The 26,779-nt window shown below is 38.3% G+C and overlaps 1 protein-coding gene across 2 annotated transcripts in view; it reads right to left on the reverse strand.

Moving 5' to 3' along the window:
- Window positions 1–8,258: 8,258 nt before the first annotated feature.
- Window positions 8,259–26,779, reverse strand: part of CNDP1 (carnosine dipeptidase 1) — a 40,155-nt gene continuing 21,634 nt past the window's right edge. For both annotated transcript variants that reach the window (XM_026669909.2, XM_026669911.2), the window contains exons 5-12: window positions 25,873–25,961; window positions 23,233–23,433; window positions 21,233–21,317; window positions 20,229–20,389; window positions 17,368–17,532; window positions 15,073–15,214; window positions 14,182–14,329; window positions 8,259–13,768 (exon numbers count right to left, since the gene is read on the reverse strand). In XM_026669909.2, coding sequence (XP_026525694.2) covers window positions 13,693–13,768; window positions 14,182–14,329; window positions 15,073–15,214; window positions 17,368–17,532; window positions 20,229–20,389; window positions 21,233–21,317; window positions 23,233–23,433; window positions 25,873–25,961 — 1,067 coding nt within the window. In that variant the 3' untranslated portion in view covers window positions 8,259–13,692. The remainder of the gene's footprint in view (window positions 13,769–14,181; window positions 14,330–15,072; window positions 15,215–17,367; window positions 17,533–20,228; window positions 20,390–21,232; window positions 21,318–23,232; window positions 23,434–25,872; window positions 25,962–26,779) is intronic.

Below are 26,779 nucleotides of genomic sequence, written 5' to 3' on the forward strand. Positions count from 1 at the left end.
CAAATAAATAAATTAAATAAATAAATAAAATCATTCAGAAAAGTGCGGAAGATTTATTCATAGGTGGAAAACCTTCAAGACAGTTGCCAATCTTCCCAGGAATGGACGTCCCAGCAAATTCACCCCAAGGTTACACTGTGCCATGCTCAGAGAAATGGCAAAATAAATAATCCCAGATTTACGCCTCACACTCTGGTTAGCATGTTAAATGTTCAAATCCATGACAGCACAATTAGAAAAAGACTGAACCAGGTATGGTTTGTTTTGAACAGTTGCCAGGAAAAAGCTGCCTTCTCTCTTAAAACAAAAAAACAATGTGGCAGCAGGGCTTAGGGTTGCAAAGTTCCATCCGAACAAATCATAAGACTTGTGGGACACTGACGGACGAGATCAAAGTGGAGATGCATGACCATAATACACAGTGCCATGTTTGCCAAAAACCAACTTACAACTATTTGTTTAGTGGCCGTTTAAAATTATAACGGCATTTTAAAAAGTGTCTTATGACTTTTTCACACTCACACCCATTGTAGCATCCCCATGGTCATGTGTTCAAAATTCAGATGCTTGGCAACTGGAATGTATTTATGATGACTGCAATATCCTGAGGCCATGTGATCGCCTTTCGCGACCTGACAAAGCACAGATTCACTTCATAACTGTGTTACTGTTGACAGTACAGTTCTTGGTCAAAAAAAAAAAAAAGATACAAAATTGTAATTGTCTGCTTCTGAAATCAAGCAACAAAACTGTAATGCAAAAGAAAGCATTTTAAAAGTAATTATAGCAATACTGGTTCTAATTAAAAAAAATACAAGATTTGAATTTAAGAAAAGATTCTGTAAAACCTCATGTAGCCAGTAGAGGGTGTACAGCGGACATAGATAAGTCTCATTAGTGCTGCTTTTTTTTTTACAAAACTAGAGCTGTTTCTAGTAAATGTTTTTTCTTGTTATATTTCATTTGTAAGTATAATTATAGAATAGGGGAAATAGAAAGTTCACAAATTTACAAAATAAAAATACTGAAATTCATTTCTTTTTTTTTTTAGTGCAATGTATTTATAAAAGAAACACCTGGGGTTACTTTTCTTTTTTTCTTTTTTGTATATTTAGCCCCTTTGGGCTACATTTTTAAATTAGATTAATTCATCTATCATTTAGGCTTATGAAGGTTTATTTCTTCAGCATTCAAATGTTACAATTATCTTTAGCAGTATAGTATTAGCATACCAATCTAGTAGTGATAGACTCCACTATAAAAACTGTCATATAAATGACCTCTTCACTGTTTTATTGCATAGGTGCACATCTGTGAAGATACTGGATATGTTTCTGTGTTATAGCTATGTAGCCCATGAAGTCTCTTTTATATATGCAACTGAATCGTGTTGAGTTTCTGAACATCATTGAATGTTTGATTCAAGGGGGAAAACATTCCAGCAAATCAAGATGGATGGGCTAGAAATGCTGCAGGACCTGGCATATTTTAATGAGGGATGTTCAAAAATAGGTCCCCATCCCCTTGATATTTGAAAATATTCCATTTATTTAACCAGTTAATATTCCTGCATTGTGGTATGAACCTAAACTACTGGTGTAAAGTCCATTAAGCTCTATATGTCAAATCAAACTGAAGCAACATAACAGGATAGTTTTGAACAAAACACATTCCCAAAAGCAAGTACCAAATAATATAGCCATACGTCTATCAGGAAATTTGAAGGAGACCTAAAAATTGTATATTTTGCTGCAAGTTAAAAGTCCCAGCCTTTTCTTATCATTATGTACAGTATAAGTAAAAAAATATTCCATTGAATTGTGTGTGGAAATTGCATTGTACATAGAGTACAAAAACTATTTGAGTATATGGTTTAAATAACATAATAAAGTTTTGAAAACTTGTTATGGTTATTTAAAAATAATTTATACATTATATATCCTGTTACACAATCTGGCTCTGCCAGTTGGGGTGTGTGCCCAGATGTGTGCCAGTTGGGGTGTGTGCCCTGACCTTTTTCTAAATAAGAAAAAAAATACCTTGCAGCTCAGAGGTTCAAACTTGTTTTAACAGTCTCAGTGCCACTCTCTGAGCTTCAAAGAACAAATAACAATTCCAATGTTTTTGTTACAGAATAAATGCCTTTATTTTTAAAGGGAAATGAAGTTTCAAACAAGGAATAAAATCAATACGGTAAGGAAGAACACAAAGCATCAGGCATCTGGTTCAGGGACAGCTTTTCCTGCTGCACATCAGTATTGCATTCCTTATGGTTTTAGCTATTGCACAATAAGAAAAGTCCTCTGGAAACAGCGCTCTAATTCTACTTAAGGAAAACTCCCAAACTTCTAAGAATATGAGTAGGAGCATGTTCTATCTGTTTTAAGCATATCTCATAAGCAGGGGTGGGCTGGGGGTTGCAGGGGTTCTGGAGAGCTCCTAAGATTCCTTGCAGTTCGGAGAACCCCCAAATCCCACTCCTGGCTAGCCTTGCTCAACTCTCCCCTCCCAGGAGTCCCCACTCGGGGAGGACGACAAACGAGCCTCCCAGAAGTTCGAGAAATGGGCCCGTTTCCGGCTTCCAGAGAGCCTCCGGAGCCCAGGGAGGCCATTTTCGCCCGCCCAGAGGCTCAAAGAAAGCCTCTGGAGCCCAGAGAGGGCAAAAACGCCTCCCCTCCACCATGGTGCAGGAGGCTGACTAGGCCATGCCCACCATAGCCACGCCCACCCCACAAACGGGCAGAGAATCCTTTGCTAAAAAATTGTAAGCCCACCCCTGTTCGTAACATCTTTTACAGTTGCATATAAGAAGATAAAAGAGCATCTCAGCACAGCTGCAGAACCAAACAGGAGAAGAATCCCCTCCTCTTGCCATTGGAAGCTGAGTCAACGGTTCAGAAAAATGATGTTCTCTGTGCAAGTCATTTATCTTCATGTTTATTTCAGCTTCTCTTGTTTGTTTAGCTGTCCAAACATGTTAATTATAAACCATTCGATCAAACCATTTGATTTACATTAACCAACTTCGTTTCCAAATAGATACTGGGTGATAAATTATTGTTTGGCTCTTATTTTTCCATTTAGTTAGGCCCCTGACAAAGGGATCAGATAATCATTTGACATATTGAATATAGGAAGTCCTCAACTTCTAACCACAATTGAGCCCAAAATTTATGTTAAGTGAATTTTGCCTCATTTTAGTACCTTTCTTACCACAATTCTTAAGTGAATCATTGCAGCTGATAAGTTAGTAACCCAGTTGTTAAGTGAATCTGGCTTCCCTATTGACTTTGCTTGTCAAAAGGTTGCAAAAAGGGATCACGTGACTTTGAGACACAGCAGTGGTCAGAGCTTTAAACGAGTTGCTAAGCATCTGAATTTTGAACACATGATCATGAGGATGCTACAAAGGTTGTAACTGTGGAAAATGGCCATAGGTCATTTTATTCAGTGCCGTGGTAACTTTTAATGGTCACTAAATGAAATGTTGTAAGACAAGGATTACCTGTATGAGAATCTCCTTTATAACTGTAAAAGAAACATTGCTATCAGGGTGAATAACACTGGGCTAGATAGGCAGTTAGTTTAACCTAAAATAGGATGTAGGTTTTTATATACCAGTGGTGAATAACCTACAGCATCATCTTTTTTAAAAAAACAATTTTATTAGTTTATAATATAGCATACAAAAAAAAAAATACAAAAGTAAATAGTTTGGGAAGTTAGGAAAGAGAAAAGTGGGGGAAAGCAAAGGGGGGGAAGGCACTGATTTCCGACTCCCTTTGGTGCAGTAGAGTAAAGCATTAACATCAAACCTCGACTTTTTACTTTTACATAATAGTATAAACTATTCTAGTATAGCCATTTCTATAACAACAAATCTATCTAATTGGTAAAACCCAAAATCAGAGTTTCATTTTTTTTTTCATTTCAAGCACATAGTCCAGAAGTTTCCAAGTAGAAATAAAAGTATTTGTATTTTTTTCTTTAATAACCTACAGCAGGGGTCTCCAACCTTGGCAACTTTAAGCCTGACGGACTTCAGTTCCCAGCATTCCCCAGCCAGCTTTGCAAATTCTGGGAGTTGAAGTCCGCCAGGCTTAAAGTTGCCAAGGTTGGAGACCCCTGACCTACAGCATCATCTGTATATAAATCCCAAGCCCTTTTTTGCAGTGTCCTAGAGCTGCCTCAATAAAAGCTGCAGAAAACTGGCATACAATTTCTCACCATACTGAAGCTCATAAAATACCATAAACACCCTCAAATATGCACAATCCAGATAAAGAAAAGATCATCTTATCAAATACTTGGGGGGGAAATGAAATTCTGAATCCTAGATATGTCCTATAGTCCATTCAGTTTGCATTACTCCCCAACTACTGCAGTTGCTAGTCCTTTGAAAAACGATTTGTAGCCTCAGCCTTCAAAGCTATCCAGGTGGAGCAGCTTACACATGATGCTTCTTCCTCCTACCTTTCCCACTGGTCATCAGATTGTTTGCTTTGTGCTTCATGGCATACAAGCTGAGCAGTTGTTATTTGTTGACCAGATTTCTCTCATCTGTGCCTGCAAGCTAGCATCCTTATGGCTCCTATTCTAAGTAAACAGATCAGATACTTAAAACTTGCTGGTGCAGACAGTATTTCACTCTGCAAATGACTCCTATTTCCCTCCTACTCCATGTAAAACCAATCATTGATGTCACGAAAACATCAATCCTTGAATAGAGGTAGCTTCCTTTTAAATAGTGTTCCCAAATGTTCTAAGAGCAAGACATGTGGAATGTGCAAATTATGACAAGTGGGCAATTAACAAAAAAAAATCTATAATTTTCCCCCAGGAATACATGATGTGAGATTGTGTGCTATATAAAGCTATATTTTTCATGGGGAATTTAAATCTAATTGGACTGTTCATGAGCCTTGCAATTATGAATATTGTAGAATAAGAAAAACTTTTGGCTTCCTTTAGTGCTCATCAGAAAGAGCCACAAGCAAATTCTCACATATTGTTTTTAATTGTTTTTAGTTTTAGTAGTCTTCTGTTTAATTAGTGTCAAAGTAGCTGATCCTATTAAAATGCTGCAAGCAATTATGGTTTTGGCTATGTGGTGCTTCATGAGATTTCAGGAAGCACCGAATCGCTGCCTAAAACAGCTTGTCTTTCAAAGTGGAGGATTTGAGGAAGTTTATTTCATAGTAAAAAAAGGTCCTCACAGAAGACCTGCATGTGTGACTCTGTCAATATAATGTATGAGGTAGAACTTGACTTACGACCACAACTGGAATCCGAATCTTGGTCATTGAATGAAGTGGTCATTAAGTGAGATGCCCACGTGATAGTTTTGTTCAATGGCTGCAATTCCCAGCATTCCCAGGTTTTTAAATCTCACAGAGTGAAAGAGCTCCTTGCTGAGTTTAGCTCTCCTCCATAAGACTGGATCTTTGGGATCTGTGCTCCATTTATTTTCAGTGCTCAACTCATGTTCTCCGCTCAACTTATTTTCCAAAGCACCACAAGTCAAGATGAGAAACAATGGATGGAAATTAGTCAAGGAGAGAAGCAACCTGGAATTAAGGAGAAACTTCCGAACAGTAAGGACAATTAACCAGTGGGACAGCTTGCCACCAGGAGTTGTGGCTGCTTCATCACCGGAGGTTTTTAAGAAGAGATTGGATAGTCACTTGGCTGAAATGGTACAGGGCCTCTTGAACAAAGGGTTGGACTAGCACAGGGATGTCAAACTCAATCAGGGTTGTGTTTGACCTTGGGAGCTGGGGAGGATGTGACCAGGGTGGACATGGCCAGCTCATCATCATCTGTGTTGGGGGCGCCTGTGGTGGCCCGAGCACTCTGCCAGTGAAAACAGGCTCCCGAGCTCCATTTTCAGCTGAGATGGCCTCCTGAAAACCTCTGCCAGTGAACAAGGAGCTCGGGAGGGCTGGCAGAGGCACTGTCAGCTAGTCCTTCGCTGTTTCTAGGGCAGCCCCACAGGCCAGATCTAAGCACCCTGCAAGCCAGATCTGGGCCCCGGGCTTTGAGTTTCACACTCCTGGACTAGCAGACCTCCAAGGTGCCTTCCAGATCTATTCTGATTCTAACTGATTTCTGCACCCAACCAAGGGAGTTGATCTTCCCTTGGCAGGAACTCCCCCAACTAGCCCCCGGAAATGAGAGGGAGTCCTCTCAGCAGACAACAGCAGCTTGCAACTTTTTCTGCTGGCTTTCCCATTGAATTTCTAAAGTAGATGGCAGAGAAGATTGCAAATGGTGATCATATGATCACAGGGCACTTGGCAACTGATCGTAAGAGCCAACCAGTTGCCAAACACTGAGATCACAATCATATGATCATGGGGCAATGGTTAGAAATGCTTTATGGGCCGTAAAGTACCATTTCCAAGGCTGCCATATTTCCAAGCTATCATTGAACAAAAGGGGCTACCTTTATTTTTGATTAGTTTCTGGCATTCCATGTTCAAAATGAAAACTTCAAATATGGTATCTGTCATGCCCCTGGTGGAGACTGACTCTGGGGGAGAGGAGGAACAGCTGACAGGGAGTGGAAGTGTGGCTCTGGAGGTTGTGGAGGAGGCTGGGGAAGGGCAGAGGCTGGCTGAGCAGTCAGAGGAGGACCCAGGCTCATCCCCTATCCATCATAGGGCACGCAGGGAGGAGAGAATAAGGGAGAGACATGGTCTCCTCAGAAGGAGAGGGCCTTGATCCTTTTCATGGGCTGCAGGTGTGAGAACTGAATAAGAGTTTGGACCTGCATACTGGCAAACACTGGAAACAAAGCGTGTTTTATTTTGGTCTGAAGTTATCTTGGTTGGCGTCCTTCCAACAGACTGTGCCTTGTTACCTCCTTGAATTTGGTAAATACTTCTCCTGTTCCGTTGTGGAAATGTCATCATTGTAGTTTGTTTGGTTTTTTATTTCACCTCTATCTGCTCATTAAGTTTCTTTTGAAGACTATTTTTGAGTATGTTTTATCTCCAACTGAGTATTATTGAACAGTGGGGCCAAGTTGGAGGCATTAAAGGACATTTATTTACGTTTTGGATTTTGTTACATTTGTGTTACACTCTGGGTCATCACAGTATCTTTCATTTTGTACCTGTCAACAAACAGTTAATATTCTAACTACTAAAATCCCAAAGAACAAATATAAAAGTGCCAATGAACTCTTGCAAATACTATAGAACAATTTTCCTAATCTGATGTATCTAGATGTGTTTCAGTTCATATATATCTGATGGATGTCATTTGGGGACTATTCAAAAAGAAGGTACCACATAAAGGAACTGATTAAGATCTGAAGGAAAGAGATAGTATTATACCATAAAACTCATGGACAGAATAACTGCTGAATAAAATTATTAAAATTACTTTCATCTTTAATTTTGTAAATACTTTACAAAAATATGTGTTTTAAAGGTAAACATAAATTAGCAATAGACAAATCCTTTTTGACAGTAAATATCAAAATATATTATCTCTTTATTTAGACAAAAGCAAAACTAAATATACTAATCCCATCTTTTTATCCCAAAAACTTGAGAATTGCATGCCACTGTGTATTTTTCAGTCACTTACTTACCCATAATTATTGAAAATTAAAACCCCAAAATATAATAACCATCCCAGCAGGGATGGGATTCAAATTTTTTTACTACTGGTTCTGTGGGCGTGGCTTGGTGGGTTGTGGCAGGGAAAGGATACTGTAAAATCTCCAGTCAGAGGTGGTATTTGCCGGTTCTCTGAACTACTCAAAATTTTCACTACCAGTTCTCCAGAACTGGTCAGAATCTGCTGCATCCCAGGCAAATGAGAAATTATTTTAAAATATAACTATCTCAGTGGTGCCTGGATCTCTTTGGTACAAATGTTGATATCAGTTTCTAATTTATTTATTTTATTTATTTATTTATTTGATTTGCCAATTGTTTACAAGATAATAAGTATAAGTGTATACATAGTTGTGAATACATGAAATGGGTACATATAAGAAAAATAAAAGAAGAATAAGAGAAACAATAGGACAGGGACGGTAGGCACGTTGGTGCGCTTATGCACGCCCCCCCCTAATCTCTAGCAGACTGTATCAGAATTTGCATAGATTTTCTAAAATAAAAATACAAATTATATTGTCACTGTTGATTGATCCTTTTTAAAAGATTATAGCATCTATTCATTTTTTAGAAGCATGTAAAGATAACTAAAAAGTATATAATATTGGGTTTTGTTTTTTTTAAAAAAAAAAGCATACCAGGATAGACATTTAATACTGTATCTTTAAGCGAATGCTAAAATTGTAATTGCAATTGCGTGTGGTGGCCATCTTACACGTAAACTGTCTAGAGCATGTCTTCTGAAAGGTATGTTAGCTCATTTGAACTTCATGAAAAGAACTTTTCAAGAGCTACATGAAAAGGAACTGATATTTTCAGAGCTGCATCAAGTTTACATCATTCTTTCCTCATTGGATGAAAGCTATGATGATTACGTATCTTCACTGGAAGTCTTGACCAGAGATGAACTGACATAACCAGAAGGTTGTTAGAAGAGGCAAGAAGACAGCTGGATAGGGACCAACTGAGAAAGGAACAAGCACAAGAAGAGGATTTGTGTTCAACTGCCTATACTGTTAGGAAATGTTTTTCTTGTGGGGCTAGGGGACATATAGCCAGATTCTGTACAAAGGGAAAACGACAGAATACTGGTAATTACCAGAAGGCTAAGAAGAATGTTAGTTTAGCTATGTCTAGCAATTCAACTTTAAATCATGATTTGTGGGTAGTTGATAGTGGAGCATCACAGTGCATTACTAAAAATAGAGAGAGGTTTTTAAAGATGTCCATGAGTAAGCAACATGTATCATTGGCAAATGGATGGAAGATGAAAGCGTCTGGTTAAGGTACTGCATATTGTTCATGTATAAATGAACATTTATCTATGTTATATGTACCTAAACTGAAATTTAATTTGTTATCAGTAAGGGCTTTAGTTAATATTGGTTATGTAGTAACCTTTAGGGGAGATAACTGCATAATAGAGAAAGGGGGTAAAAGTGTTATTGCTAATTTACAGAATGATTTATATGTGATACATGATGACAAATTGAAGATGGCTAACTCGGTTTATAACAATGTTAAGCCACATTGCATATAAATGTATACATTTACAAATGCATACATTTACTGCATAGACGTCTAGGGCACATTAATTTCAAAATGTTGAAACAAACTGTTAAATTGTCAGAAGGAGTAAAATTAAAACCTTGTAGCAAGTATTTAAACTATAATGCCTGTAGTCAGGAGAAAAGCAAGGTTACTCCAGCAAACAGACTAAATGGGTTTAAGACCAAAGAACCTTTAGAGGTTGTGTTTGCAGACATAATTGGTCCTAAGAAACCCCGGTTTGGGAGGTGTCTGCTATATTTAGAGTATAATGGACCATTACTCCCGGTACGGTTTCTGCTATCTCATGAAAAACAAAACAGAAACATTCTAACATTTCTTTAATTGGCTAAGGTTTGCAGAGAGAAAAAAGAAACATAGGGTAATTACTTTAGCTACTGATAACAGGACTGAGTTTATTAACAATAGATTCCAAACAATGCTAAAATTGGCTGGTGTCGAGCATAAGCATTCTGCACCTTACAGGCCACAACATAACTCGTTTGTAGAATGAAGAGGGCAAATGTTACAAGCCATGGCTCGCATTATGTTATCTGATCCAGGTTTGCCTGAAACACTGTGGGGTGAGGCCATAATGTGTAGCAACCATGTGTTAAACAATGTGGTTAACACAACAACTGGTGAATTGCCATTCACTCGGTGGCATGGCAGAAAACCAAATTTAAGTTATCTACACACATTTGGAGCTCCAGCATGGGTTCATATTCCCTCACAACTAAGACTGAAAGGGCAACATAGAGCTAGGAAATTATTTTTCGTAGTTACGAGGCCAACCATAGCTCGTTTAGATTTTGGGATCCAGGCACAGCTCATGTTTACTGTAGCGCTAGTGCTAAATTTCTTGAGCACATTGGGTGGAATAAACTGGAACAGGAATCCAGCAATGATGTTATAATTGACACCCAAGTAGTCCCTAAAGATGAAATAATTAAACCATCAATAGCCATTAAAGAGGAAGCACAGGAGGAAGTAGGAGAACAGGCACAGGAGGAGGTAGAAGAACAGGAGCAGGCGGAACAGGAGAGTCCACCAGTAAGCCCTGTATTACCTAGACGTTCAACCCGAGTAACATGGTCACCTGATAGATATTAGGCTAGTGTTGTATGCCAAGTGAATACAGTTCCTGGTAACTATAATGAACTGAAACTGTATCCTGCTAAGCATCAGGCTGCTTGGCAGGAAGCTTTGGATAAGGAACTGAAATCCTTACAAAGGCTGGAGGTATACAAAAATGTTAGGTTACCACCAGGTAAACATGCCATAGGGTGTAAATGGATTTATAAGATTACGACAGGTGTGGATGGGACTGTTACCCATAAAGCCAGATTAGTAGCACAAAGGTTCAATCAGACAGCAAACGACTATGATGAGGTGTTTGCGCCTAGTCTGAAGGCTAATACATTACGAGCAGCATTAGTGTGGGCAGCTAAGGAGAAATACATTATAAATCATTTAGATGTAGAGACGGCATATCTGCATGCACCGTTGCAACACACTGTATATTTAAAGAAACCTTTAGGTATCAAACATGATAATACAACTGATTGCTGGAGATTGAAAAAGAGTCTTTATGGCTTGAAGCAATCAGGATATGAGTGGAACCAGTGTATAGTTAAGGAATTAACTAAGATAGGTTTTGTAGCTGGCATGGTTGATCCATGTTTGTTTAAAAAGGAAAGTGAGGGTGTAATTTCATTGTTGCTATTGTTTACTGATGACATAGCATTAATCACCAAAACTGAACAAGAAGCTACTGGAATAATTTCACTATTAGAAAAGAAATTTAAAATAAAAGAGTTAGGTGAAATAAAACAATATCTTGGTTTAAAGATAGATAAAACTAGGGGAGGATACAAAATCTCACAGGCAGATAAAATTAACCAATTACTAAAGAACTTTAAAATGGAACTTTGTAAACTGGCTAAAACACCGATGAGCCAGGAGTTTAGCCACAGTGATGTTCAAAGTCCTGTTTTAGATAAGAACATTTATCAGTCTTTGATTGGTAGCTTATCTTATCTCAGTAATTGGTCAAGGCCAGATATAGCATACAGTGTTAACCAATTAGCTAGATTTAACGCTGAGCCAACTGAAAGGCTCTGGCAAGCTGCTAAACGTGTGTTAAGATATCTGAAACAAACAATGCATTATGCATTATATTTGGAGCCTAAGGATGAACTGAGTTTAGCTGCATATGCTGATGCAAGTTTTGCTACAGATGTAAATACACGTAAATCAACATCAGGTACTGTAGTATTATTAGGAAAGGTGTTGATCGGATGGAGGTCTATTCTACAGAAACATCTAAGTTTATCAACAATGGAGGCTGAATTCTCATGTTTGTCTTTATTATGTACAGATTTAGTTTGTTATAAGCAACTATTGATTGATATGAGAATTGATGTAACAGATTCTACTGTTGTTTATGAAGACAACCAATCAGCAATACAGATGGCTTCCAATCTTGCTATAAATACAAGATCAAAACACACAGATTTAAGATATTTAAATGTGAGACAATGTGTACAAAGTAAAATGATTAAACTGGAGTACTGCATGTAAGAGAATAACATTGCAGTTCATTTTACAAAAGCCCAAGGCTCTGTAAAGCATAAGGCTTGCTGTGAAGGATATGGACTTAAACTGTAAGGTTTTATATATTGTCCTACCCAAAGGGGAGAATGTTAGGAATTGTTAGTCACCTAACAGTTGGCTTGGAAATATATAAACCAGGATAGATATTTAATACTGTCTTAAGGGAATACTAAAATTGTAATTGTGTGTGGTTCCTCAAACAGCCATAAGATGGAACCAGAAACCTGGTTTCTTAGTTCTGTTGTTGTTAGTTGCTAGTTGCTAGATGTTCTGATGGTCGATGTTCTTGGTTCCTGCATTTCCCTTTTGACTGTTGCGGATCATTGTTATTCTTGGATTGATGTGAGTCCAATACTGAACTGTTTTTGATACTGGAGTTTGTTATTGGATTATCCCTGGACTGAAAACTGACTGCTATAACTGTGTATGACTTGGACTGTTTGTTGGACTTTGCTTAACCGTTTACTGGAAGTAAAAAACCTACATTTTACCATACAGTGTATCTGTGTGTTGGTTGTGTGTTATTCTTCACCACTCTCACTATGTCTCCCTGTGTGCGCTCATTCTCCTAACAGGGAATTACCTCAACAGTAACCTTCCCCCAGGAATGGGGAGGTAATGGGGATTTTACAGTATCCTTGCCCTGGAATGGGCTGGGAATGGAGATTTTACAGCATCCTTCTCCTGTCATGCCCACCAAACCACACCCACAGAACTGGTAATAAAAAATTTTGAACCCCCCACTCCTTGTCATTGTATTCATGTCGCAAGCTGCTAAGGCACTTCTGGGTTGAAAGGATTAGCCGATGACAGCTCATGATTAGCTGGTGATTAGGCTTGCCTGCGGAATACCCAGTTAGGAGCTCCTTTCATGTCCTGCTAATATGCCCACCAAAGTAGTACCTATCTACCAACTTACAATTGCTCACTTTGAACTATTAGATTGACAGGAGCTGGAGCAAATGACGGGAGCTCACCCCACCAAAGAGCAGCATTGGATATCAAATATCGGCTTGTTGATCATCAACCCAGCATCCTAACCATGTGAGCACTGCTCTCATAAAATGGCTTAGTGTCTACCATAAGCAACAAAGCCATTTCACTGGTATTGCTGAAATAACTTTTGGTACAGTTCACTCAACACAATATTAAAATTAAAATCTATCATTAGTAGTGATACTGATTAGAAAATAATTGAGTTCAAACTAAAAATAAATGCGAAGGATATAATATAATAGATTATTTCAGATATAATCTAATAAGCTATTGTACTTGAAAATACTTGTACTCTCCACATGGGAGGTAAATGTGCTAGCAAAACCGTAGCCTGAATATTGAATAATATTGATACTATTTATATGCAGCATGATTTAGCCTTGCCATAGTGCTAAATTCATAATTTTAAAAAAATACAAATAGAGAATTGAACATCAGAACACTTGGGCACAACATGGTCACTGAAATAGCTGTTTCATCTGCTAGAATTTTTGTAATCACATTCCCAACATTATTTGCCATTTTTAATTTTAAAAAATTGCTGCTGATTTTTTAACCATTTTGCCACAAATTTGAGTGGATGCTAACGGATCACACAAGGCACCATATACAGCTTGCAAGGTGCCCATTCCTGGGCTCATATGAACTTATCCACTGGCTTGTTCAACAAATAATATAATGTATGAATCCAGCCTTTCTCTTACTGAAATACATACATTTAAGGGGCAAAAAGCAAATGAGAAAGAAATACTTAGCTATGTATCATAAGAATTTGTAAGTCTAAAATATATATTTGTGGAAGAATTTATACAGCATCACCATATGCATTTGGAACTGCACCCATGCATAAGACATAATGAAAATAATAAGATTGTAGTTTTATGGACCATCATCACTGTTTCTATTTGGAAGCGTGAAGTTTTGAAATCTCCAGTAAAAAGGAGGCAAACATCTTCGTTCCACTGATATAGTTAAATCTGATCAGGAAAGGGAAGAAGGAAAGAAAAACAATTATCAAGCAATCTAAAAGTTAAAGGTGCTTTGTTGCTTTGAAGTTCTAAATAGCTGGGCTGTAGGCTGAGTTTGATATATGAACCTAGATATTTTGTTTAGCTTTTGGCTTAATATTATGTCTCAAAGAGATTGCAATCATTCATCCAACAAATCATAGTTGAAACAAATACTAGCTTAACACAAAATATGAATCAGGTTTATATAACCTAAAACCTCTATAAACTATGAAATGAGACAGGTACTAATGCATGCAAAAAGGAGGACAGAGGAATAATGATCCACTTCCATAACCATCCCCACCATTGATCAAAATATAAATGATGAAATGGAGCATATTCCTTTATGCTAACATATGAAATTAATTTAAATTTTGAACCTGCTTATTTTCTCTTTTTGGGAATGTTCCCCATCATCCGCTGCACCAATTGGGAGCATCATCACACTCTTCCTTGTTATATTCTGGAACACTCTGGCAATTGGAATTGTTGATCCATCCCGGATCATATCTGGATCCTGATTAAACACTAAAACATAGAAAAGGAGAAAATATATTCCAGATGTAATATTTTTTGTGATGGCAAAATACAAAAATAAAACAAGATATAATTACTGGAAAAGTAACATTGCTAAACATCCAAAATGCCTAAGTATGAGTCATTGGTGGTGCAGTGGTTAGAATGCAGTACTGCAGGCTAATTCTGTTGACTGCTGGCTACAGCAGTTTGACAGTTTGATTCTCACCGGTTCAAGGTTGACTCAGGCTTTCATCTTTCTGATGAGTAAAATGAGAATCCAGATTGTTGTGGGCCATATGCTGACTCTGTAAACTGCTTAGAAAGCACTGTGAACTGGTATATAAGTCTAAGTGCTATTGCTATTCCATAGCACTGAGCAATTCCAAACTTAACTGAGCAATTCCAAAGTTCCCTGCTGTGCTTAAGTTTGAAAAGACATAGGAAGCTGGAATTGTTACTTTTTATCCCCTGACCTTCCTGATCTCTATCATGATCTGTTTTTGAAATCCCTTCAAAAGTGCTTATGATGCAACATACAGATGTAATATTTGAAACATCCTTATAAAATAAAAGTACTGTTGTGTAACTGAACCATAGCTTCTTTCTATATCTGACAATCTTCTACTTTCAGTTCTCTAGAACTTTAAATGCACAAGTATAACATAAATGATTGGTCTTTGCTAATTGCCCTTATAAAGACAGTGAAAAGCCACATGCAAAACATAAACTACAATGCCTAAAACAGTACAAACCTTTCCTGATTGCCTTTTTAGCAGCTGTATACTGAGGGTCATTAATATTAGCAATCCAGGGCATTGCACCCATTAGCATAGACACTGTCAGTTTATTTGGACTTCTTCGATTAGAGTATACATCTTCTAAATGTTTTTTCACCTTAAAAAAATAAATAAATTATTGTCAGGGTTTTTTAAATAGTCTTCATTGAGACCAACAGTGATACAAGCAAAAATCAGTCTTGTTAGGAAAGGCTGTCTAATAAAAACATATCCAGGTCTTCTCTTATTATAAAATCATCCTGGACAGCTGTGAAACTTCCTTCCCTCCCTCTTTTGGGAAGATTTACAAGCAACTTCCATCCAGGTTCACCCTGCAGCCTCGCCCATCCTCTTGCCTGGGCAGCGGTTTGGCTTTACATTGCCAACCTTCCTCCCGTGGCGGGTGTCAGAGGGGAAGGACAAGCCCTCTCAGCTCCAGCAATGCCCTGTGTGCCGACTCCCGATCTGGGGCTCACCATACCTGCTCTCCGCTTCACTGGCATAGCTGTCACCAGGCTGCCAGCTCCCCACGAAGGATTGAAATCGCCCAAGCCTGTGGGGAGGCTCCGGTGGGGATTGGTAGTAAGCAAGAGGGGTGAGAGAGCTCAAAGAGACTGGCTTCATTCCAGGCCGGTGTGGACTCGGCTGAGTTGGGATGGGTCTAAGGGGCCAAGGGCAACAACTTTGCAAGTTCAGGAAGAAACACCTGACCCAGCTCAGGCAGGAGGGAAAAGGAAAGCTGTCTATGAGGAAAATATGCAGTTTGACTGATGGCGGAACAACTCGTGATCCTACGGCTGCTGACCGCCTGCACACACTTTGGTGTTTCCTTTGCATTTACGCGCCCTGCTTCAGATGATCAGGGCGAAGAACAGCTGGGTGCAAATAGTGTGATACACTGTGCATTTGTGTCAGATTACATCTAAATGCTCGGGCACCCATCCTCTGTGCGAGTCAGCTAAAGTTATTTCAAGATGAAGCACATTGGGAGGGAAATAGCTTCATTACACAATTTTCCTGGTTCCTCATCCCGTCCCCGCCTATCCTTTGCCTGTTATTACACCAATGGATAGTCAGGACAATCTATAGAAAAATACTTTTTTGGCTTTATTCCATGGCAGGCAGTAATACTCACATGCTTCTCTTCATGAGAGTTGTGGGGGGGGGATTTTCCTGGTTGATCCCCCTTTGGGAAAGCTTGCAAGTCCCTCTGCTGAACGGGAGCTATTTCCGAAGGGAGGGGGACTTGCAAGCTTTTCAATCTTGGGAAAGGCTCCCTCGCTCTCCCAGCTGGAAGGAACAGTGGAGAGGTTTGTGAGTCATGTCGGCTCTGGGCTCCTTCTCTCACCTGCTCTTGCTGGGGAAGTGAGGGAGCCTCTTCCCAAGAGCGAAAAGCTTGCAAGCCTCCCATTGGAAACAGCTCAGGCAGTGTAGAGAAGTAGGATTCAACCGGGCTGCTTCTCTGCTGCACGGGAGCCGTTTCGAAGGGAAGGGAACTTGCAAGCTTTTCGCTCTTGAGAGAGGCTCTCTCGCTCTCCCAGCTGGAGCAGCAGGTGAGTTAAGCAGTTGCTGACCTGGTTGGAGCCAACAGGAGCCTCTCCACGTGTTCCCCAGTGGAAGGGAAGTGGTGGTGATGGGGAAAAGGCGACTGACAGTGGCGGCAAAACACAAGTGGTGGGCGGAGGGAAGGGGCGAAACAAAAGGCAAGTGGTGGGGAATTCGACCGGGGCTTGCACTCACCCAGGGAGATCATCACATCAGGCAGGACCGCAGAGAAAGGCAGGTAGCAATGGCTGGCCTGGCAGGCAGGCAAAAACAGACTGCAAGGATGTCACGCATGTGCACGATGTTGCACATGCATTATAGGGATTGAAGAAGCGGGCGGAGAGGGCCAGGGCCAGCCAGAGGCCCGATTTACTTGTTCTCCAAACTACAGAGAATCATAACAACTGGACTGGTCCGAACCGGTAGAATCCCACCCCTGATGTCAGCTTTTCATCAATCTTCTTGGCCCACTGTTGGCCCAGCAAACTGTTCAGAGATTATATTATAACATGAGAATGGAATAATCTAATAGGATGACAGAGCCCTAATATCAAGACCTCTTGCACATAATTCAATGTTTTTCTTAGCTGCTCATTTTTTATATCTCATGAAAAAGAAGCTTGGTGCCAAAACTGTGTCAGACTAAGCCACTCAGAATTATGCTGAAAATCAATAACAAACCATCTAAGTTATGTTGAGAGTCATAAGGTTTCAGGAAAATATTACCTGGTGTTCCACTTTAGACAGATCCATATGAGGGACTTGCCGGATTGAAAACTTTGCTGTGACTTTTGATGGTATAACCGTTTTGATACCTGGTTCATGAAAAGCTCCCTCTATCCCATGAATAGAGAGAGATGGCAGGCGCCACATATGTGAGAGTATTTTCTCCTTAAAAAGAGAATGAACAAAGTGAAATAGAAAACTTTAGCCAGAGTGTATTCAGTAAAGCTACAGTAGTGAGCAATGATATCACTTTCAGGATATTTTTACATATTACTCCAATTCCACTGCTTTTCAATGACTGCTCACACCTAACTAAAATAAAGTTTAACAGCCAATCATAAATAGTTGACAATATTAAGCATACGTTAATCATCTAACATAGATTAGATTAGGAAAGCAAAATTATTGATGTTAATGCTATGTATATTATAAAGTTATAGGAATAGAACCTGCATGTTTGAATGTGCTTCCCTTGTCCCTCCCTTGAACTTTGGAGAACTAGGAATGGTCAGTTCTCAGGGGAGAAATAAACTGAAGATGGCTTCCCTAAAAACAGAACCAACAACAATAGTGGAATGAAGAGCCAGCAAATAGACAGGGTCTTTATGAGCCATGGTGGCATAGTGGTTATAATGCAGTACTGCAGGCTACTTCTGCTGACTGCCGGCTCCCAGCTGTTTGGTAGTTCGATTCTCACCGGCTCAAGGTTGACTCAGCCTTCCATCCTTCCGATGTCAATAAAATGAGGACTCAGAGTGTTGGGGGAAATATGTTGACTCTGTAAACCGCTTAGAGAGTGCTATAAAGCACTGTGAAGTGATATATAAGTCTAAGTGCAATTGCTAGTTATAGTTCCTCTCCAAGGAAAAGACTTGAGTTGAGCTTATCCACAAGTGACACAAGAAGACCACAAGATAGTGATGGCTATCTTGTTCATACCAGAGTCAACACCTTTAAAAGGACACTGGGCTGACAGAGAGGCAAGATAGGTATTTGCAAAGGGGCACAATGTCATATAAGATAGCTTTATCTCTGGTAATATCACACTACTAACCAGAGCATACAAAACATTTGCTAGACCAATACTCGAATACAGTTCATCAGTCTGGAACCCTCATTACGTATCTGATATTAGCACAATTGAGAAAGTCCAGAAATATTTCACAAGAAGAGTTCTCCACTCTTCTACTCGTTGTAGAATACCTTATGCCACCAGACTTGAAATTCTAAAACTAGAAAACCTTGAATTACGCCGTCTTCGGTCTGACCTAAGCATGGTATATAAAATCATACATTGCAATGTCCTACCTGTCAATGAATACTTCAGCTTCAACCATAACAACACAAGAGCACACAATAGATACAAACTCAAAGTAAACCGCACCAAACTTGATTGCAGGAAATACGACTTCAGCAATAGAGTGGTCAATGTCTGGAATACTCTACCCGACTCTATAGTCTCTTCCCCAAACCCCAAAAACTTTAACCTTAGACTGTCTACTATTGACCTCACCCCTTTCCTAAGAGGTCTGTAGGGGCGTGCATAAGCGCACCATCGTGCCTACCGTCCCTGTCCTATTGTTTCTCTTATTCTTTTATTTTTCTTATATGTACCCATTTCATGTATTCACAACTATGTATACACTTATACTTATTATCTTGTAAACAATTGGCAAATCAAATAAATAAATAAATAAAATAAATAAATCAGAATTCATGAATGGATGAACAGTACTTCCACTCAGCATTGAAGCAAGGCCATCCAATATAAATCTTAGGTTTGAATTATTTTTTTAATGACTGTAGTGGGGTTATAGTTGAGATTCTGCTTCCTCACACCTAGATTATGTGCCTAAGTCATTTAGATGCTAATTTCACAACCTGAAAGTTGCTGACAAGAAAATGTTTCCGTGGGACTACAATAATTATGAAAGTTGCTGTTTCTAAACAATTACTTGTTAAGTTAATTTAAGTACCTGCTACAAGGATTTTCATGTGTGACAAGAGAAATAATTTGATGTTTTCCCTAATTTCCACCCAGATATTTGGGAAGCAGATTGTAAATAATTGTAATGAGTAAGAATCTTGTTTTTATTGTTCCTTTATAACATAATGGGTTAAAACTTTTACTATGTTTTGTGATGCAAACTGATTTACAAAATTACAGAAAGCACTAAATGTGCAGATCTCTTGTTTCCTATTTATACTGAAAAATATAAAATCATTCTTGGAAATAAAACAGACAGATATTGGATAAAACTAGAGAACTAGAATCTAGATACTAGATCTGGTCTTTTTTGTCTATCCAAACAACTAGGAGAATGGAAATTAGTAAATACCATCTATGATAATAATGAAGAACCAGATTTGTTGTGATTAAACTGTCTAACTATTAATAATACTAATTAATTGCCACACTTTTACCAAGGTACTAAATACTTGGTTTAAAAAAAAAACACTAATTACTTAAACAGCTTCAACAGGGAAAAACAGGGAAACACTAGCATTATGTTGATAAAACACATTAATATACAGGGGCACAGCCACAAATTTGACCTTAATTTTTTGTTAGTACTTATTTTCTTTCTATCATGTATTTTAAATTGTTTTTCTCCATACTTTTCTTAAAGACAGAATTATTGGGTCTTTCTTGTTTATTTATTCCCCTTTGCCTGCCTTGCCTACCCAATGCTTCCAAGGGAACAATTCCTAATAAAGTTAATAAAAAGATGTGCATCTATTCTTTTCCCTGCCTTTGTGAAAACAAAGGGCAGAATCTACAACAGGAAATGTGATACACATAGTCTTGCCCTGTGAATGGGGAGTTTTGAAACAATGTCTTATTACTGAAAGTACCATACCTTGGTATTATAAAAGAATTCCTTTACTCCAAGATTTGATTTATATTCTTCCACATCAAATTCTATCAACTCATATTGCTTTTTCTCCTCTTCTGTAAACGGGGCCACATCATCGTATATTCCAGGGATCAAAATAAGTCCAGATGAATTCACGAGACTGTCTATAGAACCCAAATTTATTGATTTATTTATTTATATCCTATCTTTATGATTTTTACAAATAACTCAAGGTGGTGAACGAATCCAGCACACTTTCCTCCTGCTATTTTCCAAACAACAACAACAATCAAAACAAATTGTAGTAATCATTTTATCATATTAGTTTAATGAAATCTAACTAAAATATTGTCTGGCTCTAATCTGTTAATGGAGAAAGGAAACCAAAAAATGTAGATATTATTAGGTTAATATAGATTGCAGAGTCTGCAGACAGAAAATAAAGGAGGGCCATTTTAAAATAGAAAGTAATGTATTCTGGTAGGTTTCTTCTGCTTTACAAATTGATTTAAACAAAACCAATTTACATTTTGTGTAATTTAAATCTATGTATCGATTAATCTTTATACAAATTATGCCAGTCAATATAACATCACTTAGCCTCATCTCATGTTCTAATTAACATTCTACTTCTATGTTTTAGCCTTGCAGTTAAGATCTCCTTAAATACCACAACAACATTTGGCATTATTGTGAAGCCTTTTACAAGTTTCTCATGTTTTCATATAGCATCAGTTTTCTGTGTGCTACTATCACAATTCATCCTGCCAATCTTCTGTAAATTCAGCAAATTTAAGACTTGTGGACTGCAAACTCCTGTTCTGGAGGATTGCAGAAGGCTACTCAGTAATGCTGTGAAATTATCAGAACACATGTAAGCATGTTTCAACCCCCCCTTTTTTGTTTTCATGGTACTAAAGGTACTATGAAATGGGAGACACCCCCCCTCCCATCAGTAAAAACCTAACAATTCCATATAAACAATATATAGTTTTCTTTTTTTTTACCAAGTAGAGCTACCAGATCAGACATGGGCTCGTGGATGATGCCACCTGCACTTCCTGAATGAAGATCTTTTTCACCGCCTTCTACCTAAATTAAATAAAGACAACATTTTAAGTCATCATACAGATAAAATCAACATTTAAATGAATTTTGAATTTATAGTACTGTTTTTTTATGGGTGCTTGCACCAAGATTAATTGTAAAAAAAAAAAAGATTTGGCTTTTGTCTATTAAGCAAAAATTCCTCTAATATTCAAACCTTCTGTTGTCTTTACTGTATCAGAATTATTGTTTATGTCTGTAAATGAAGTATATACAAATAAAAAACATGCATATATCTATGTTTATTGCACTAATCAAAACACTATTCTGGAGTATATTCCTAGAGATCAAGAGATCACCTGGTGAAAGGTGATCATGAGTCAAGGAGACAATCCATCCAGAAATGTTTGGAAATGGAAACCCTGCTTAAGGATTCTCAGCAAAAGAAACATACATCAGACTAGAATAGATTTCAGTTTTCCACAGAACTGATGAAAAGCCATCCAGGATGGAGGGTCCTTATAGTTTATGTGAGGGCAGAAAATGAGAAAATAGCCCAGGTTTATACATTGGATGCTAGCTACAATCCCTGTTAAAAGCTACTATTGTAATGAGCCGAGAATACAGGTAGCTGTCAATTCAAGAATTCCATTTGCCCACCATTACTTGGTAGCCAGTGTAGAATGGTACATAAAAGAAATTGATTCTGATTGAAGGAAGCACAATTTGAAATTTCTGTCAGGCATTCTAAAGCAATCTTGAGCTAGTCACTTCATCTATCTTAAAAGAGCCTGAAAATAAAATGAGGTAGCTCAATAAGCTCCAGATCTCTTTACATGGAGTGTAGGAAACAAGCATGATAAATAAGCATGTGAGAAACAGTAAAGGAAATACACATTTATGATTAAGAGCTGATGATTAATTCTTAAACCTGCAATCTTATATTTGTTAAGAAGAAAAACAGAAAAGGTGCAGAGTGTGAAGATGTCCTGTATGGAAGCAGTAGGGAAAAAGTTCTATTAGTAGAACTCAAGCTTTGCAGTAAGTCAGCATGGGTTTCTGGTTCCCAATTACCTAACAATGATTGCAGTTAAAAAGCAGTAGCCATACCCCTAAACTGGGTTGCTGAAGAATAAAGAAAATTAGGGATAAACATTTCTACGAAATACTGATAAACTCGATCCTGGTATAGTTTACAAATAACTCGTCTTAGTACATGCTCACAGTTTCCAGGTTTTAGGGTTCCTCCATTCAATTGAACCATCCTTTTTCAGCTAATCTGATTGGTGGATTTTAGGATTGTAGTTCATCTGTTACTTATTAGTAAACTATTTTTATATCCTTTCTCCATGGTGTTGAAGGATGTCATCCCTCATCATGAGCTGTGGTGGCGCAGTGGTTAGAATTCAGTATTGCAGGCTGACTCTGCCTATGCCAGGAGTTCGATCCTGACCAGCTCAAAGTTGACTCACCCTTCTATCATTCTGAGGTGGGTAAAATGAGGACCCAAAATTGTTGAGGGCAATATGCTGAATCTGGAAACCACTTAGAGAGGACTGTAAAGCACTGTGAAATGGTATATAAGTCTAAATGCTATTGCTATTGTACTCTCAGTTACAACTCTGAATTTGACTGAAAGTTTGTGAGAGCTGAGACGTTCTCAGGCTGCTCCTAAAATTTCCTGAGCTTAATTCAATTTTCTAAACACAGCTCAGACTATATCCATTCTTATTCTATATAATTTTCCATAATATGTTGCTCTCCATACATATCACAAAATTCTCCTCAAAAATTGAAATTATAATTATTGCAATCCTATTTATTTTGGGGGCATCAAATTGAGGAAATTAACCTAGAGATAATAAAATTTGCATCTTATCAGCTTCAAAAAAAAAAAAAAAAACCTTTCCAAGAGTAAAAGAATATTTTAGTCACAAATAATTCTGTTTTACCCTTTTACCTCCACTGAGAAGCAGGCATTTCCCCTAGCTCCATATGTAAGAGCTGGTTTTTTTCTAGAAAGCCAGGCATTATCTGAAATCACAATATAGTCAACACTGGAAAAAAATCTTTCATTTTCTTTTTCAACCAATTTTTCCAGTCCAATGGATCCTGCTTCTTCCATGCCTTCAATAAGAAATTTGATGTTTACTGGTAAATCCTGGTAAAAAAAAAAATTCCCTTTTAAATGACCATTAAAAAAAAAGAACTCTCCATTTAATGTCAGACAGAATTATAATGTATAATCTGATGTTCACTTCATTGCAATGTGGCTCGGATTAGCCTCAACAAAGAGCTTAGTGATTCGCCTCAATAAAGATCTTTGTGGCATTGAGATAAAGCATTTTTTGTTCTCTGGTGTAAAAACAAACAAGATTTCTCTCAATAAATCAGGTGCCTTTGAAATCAACCTTTCTTGAATGTATGCACAGAAACACACACACACACGCGCACACATATTTTAAGATCAACCCAACATTTGGGGTCAAATTGATTTCATTATTCAAAAGTGTACATACAAATTAGCTCTTGGCTGATTCAAACAGCCCTAGAAATTAGGTTCTTAAGGGCTGCAGATTTCCTACCCATTTTAACTAGAGAGATCAAAGCTTGAATGGAGTATAATTGACTAAAAGGAAGTGCTCTGTGGACTAGTTTCTCTGATAAATCACAGAGGAAAGAAAGGGAAATCAGAAGCCTCGAATATTACTGTCATAAGCATGATCACCTGCTGTATCAACTGCATATGTTTCTAGGTCTCGTTGACTTATCAACTATTTATGAATGAGACCACTACAAAATCTGCTTTAAAAAGAATCTGGTCCTCTTGAGTTTGCCAATATACTGAAAGAATGACTCCCAACTCATTCTCTCCTATTTTTGATTAACTGTGTAGGAAATTGACCGTCTCATTCTGAGTTATTCCTTGATGCTTCCTTTCCTATTTCATTCAACACTGGCGAGCCAGACTACATGATGACTTTCTCCCTATGTACTGCTCTTCTTTGAAAGGTATCTTTGGACTCTCCCGCCTGGGTATGTCCTCCAGAATCTAAGATGTGAATTAGAAAATCCACTTCTAACCCATGCATTGTTGAACTATGAAATACACTGCCACCAGATGTGTTGATGGCCACTGGTTTAGAAGTAACTGGCACTTTTTATTACACCCCCATACTAGGTGAGCTGCATTGGCTACACTTGACTTCTGAGTGCAGTTTAAGCTCATCTTTATCTAAAAAGGCCTTCATGGCATAGAGGCTAGTTATTTGAAGCACTGCCTATCTCCAATTGTCTTTGCCCATCTAGTGTATTCAGGCAGACTGGATGTGCTGCAGGTCCTCTCAAGTGCTGTCATCTTATGGGACAAAGGAAGCAAGCCTTCTTCTGTCACAGCCCCTGCTCTCTGGGACAATATCTCCCAGACATACATTGGGTTTCTGCTCTTCAAATGCTCCTTAAGACCTGGTTCTGCCCTCAGGCCTGAGGTTAATGTGTTAGTAAACCGCATATCATATCATGTAATATCATATTTTAAGCATTATAGCTGTTTTTGTCTGGGCTATTATGCTTCTGTTTTTAAGTTGTATGTTGTGAGCCATGCAGAATCTTTTGGAATGGAGTGGTTATGTTCCGACCAAGGCTTCCTGAGACAGTATCACATGCTGTTCCCAAAAACCTTTTTTTAAATTATTTCAACGGCTGTGAATTATAAGCATTCACAGCCCATAATGAGTCCCAAACAGTTTATGAATAATCAACTGAAGTCTACCACAGTCTTTCGGGATAAGGCTGATAAGCACCCACCTTTATTTTCCTTGAAATGCTGCCAATGATTAAATTGTCAATTAGCTGTACAAGGCCAAACGGAGTACAAAGTCAACACAGAGCTTCAGATTTTAAACTGACCAGAACAAACTAAGTTGCTTCCTGCAAAGACTCATGTTCCTTTGCTCCTCCTTTATGTCTTATGGGAGGAGCCAATCATCTCCAAGCCTTACTCCTGAGTCACCCCATTTGTCTTAACTGTTCTTGCCTTCTAGCAACTCTGTGCAAGCGCGCACTGGGAACAGGTTCTCCCTGTTCTTCTGCCTTGCTGATGATTCTGGAGGTCCAGAGTCAGCACATAACTCTCAGATGGTCCTGGCTCCATCTCTGTGTTAGATGGAGATCCCTCATCCAAGCCCTCCCCAGACTCCAGAACAGGCCCATGTTCCCCCCCGCAGGCCGGAGGCAGACCACAACAGGATATAATAAATCTAAAGAATGATAATAGTAACTAGACACAATGGGCTACCAAGGGCTAACCATAAAGCCCTTTCAGAATCCAAGGATAAGTCCTTGAAATACCAGTTACTTGGGAAAAAGCACACAAGAGAACAATTGCATTTGTTTTGCACATGATGTTCCATGAAGCTTATGGCTGGCTCCTATGTGATGAAGAATTCCAGACCAGATAAACCTTTAGCCTCTTAGGTGAGTGTTGAATCGCTCCTCCTTGATATTTCCCTAATTTAAACTGCCTTTTCTAATTGCTCTTTTTAATATTGCTAAAAACATTTAAAACTCTTCTTTTTCTACAAGGCCATTTTTTACTTACTATTTTTAGTGCTTTGAATGCATTCACAGCATTTATCCAGGCTAAGACAGGTCCTTTGTTATCACTTGCTCCACGCCCATACAGATTTCCTTAGGATAAAGGAAACTGATATTAAAATGTGAAAATTTTGATTATGCTAAAAACAGAAGATCTCTCTCTCTCTCCCTCCCTCCCTCCCTCTTTCCTTCTCCCTCTTCCTCTCCTCTCTCCCTCCCTCCCTGCCTGCCTTTGCCCAAGTATGATATATGCATTATCTGCATCCTTTTTTAGATATCCTTACCTGTTTTGAGCTGAGAAGCAGATTTGGAGTGTTGAGAAGGGACATCTTACTAAATGGTGCTGAGAGAGGACTTGCCTTCTCACAAAATTACTAAGTGGAAGATCCAGCCAGTTACAAAGCTTACATCTACCCTAAAGTTTCTTTCATCTAATTTCTGCTTCCAAATAGAAATGCTACAATGCAGCTGTCTATCATTTCTAAAAAAAAACTCTTAGGATCTATTTGAGACCTCAGACATTCTTGAAATAGAGATGATGTTAATGGATGGCACCATACACAGCAGTATGCTCTTTCGCTCTTTTCGTCTCTCCATCATATGTAATGATACCACATGCAACAAGGGTGAAAACCTACAGATTCAGGATTCTGTGCACATTCAGTGTCTTTGGTCCAGTGGTGGGATTCAATTTTTTTTTACTACCGGTATAATGCATAAGAGAAATATATTTAAACTGTACATTTTTCATGTGGTCAAGAAGAAAATTATTTAAAATTATTTAAAATAAAAGGCATTAAGAGTTGTTAATCTAATCCTACATAGCTTCTTCTCTGGTAATATCACACTACTAACTAGAGCATACAAAACATTTGCTAGACCTATACTTGAATACAGCTCATCAGTCTGGA

Source organism: Notechis scutatus, chromosome 3, assembly GCF_049901735.1.
Source record: "Notechis scutatus isolate UNSWTSFEM ecotype Mainland chromosome 3, rNotScu1.2, whole genome shotgun sequence".
NCBI lineage: Eukaryota > Metazoa > Chordata > Lepidosauria > Squamata > Elapidae > Notechis > Notechis scutatus.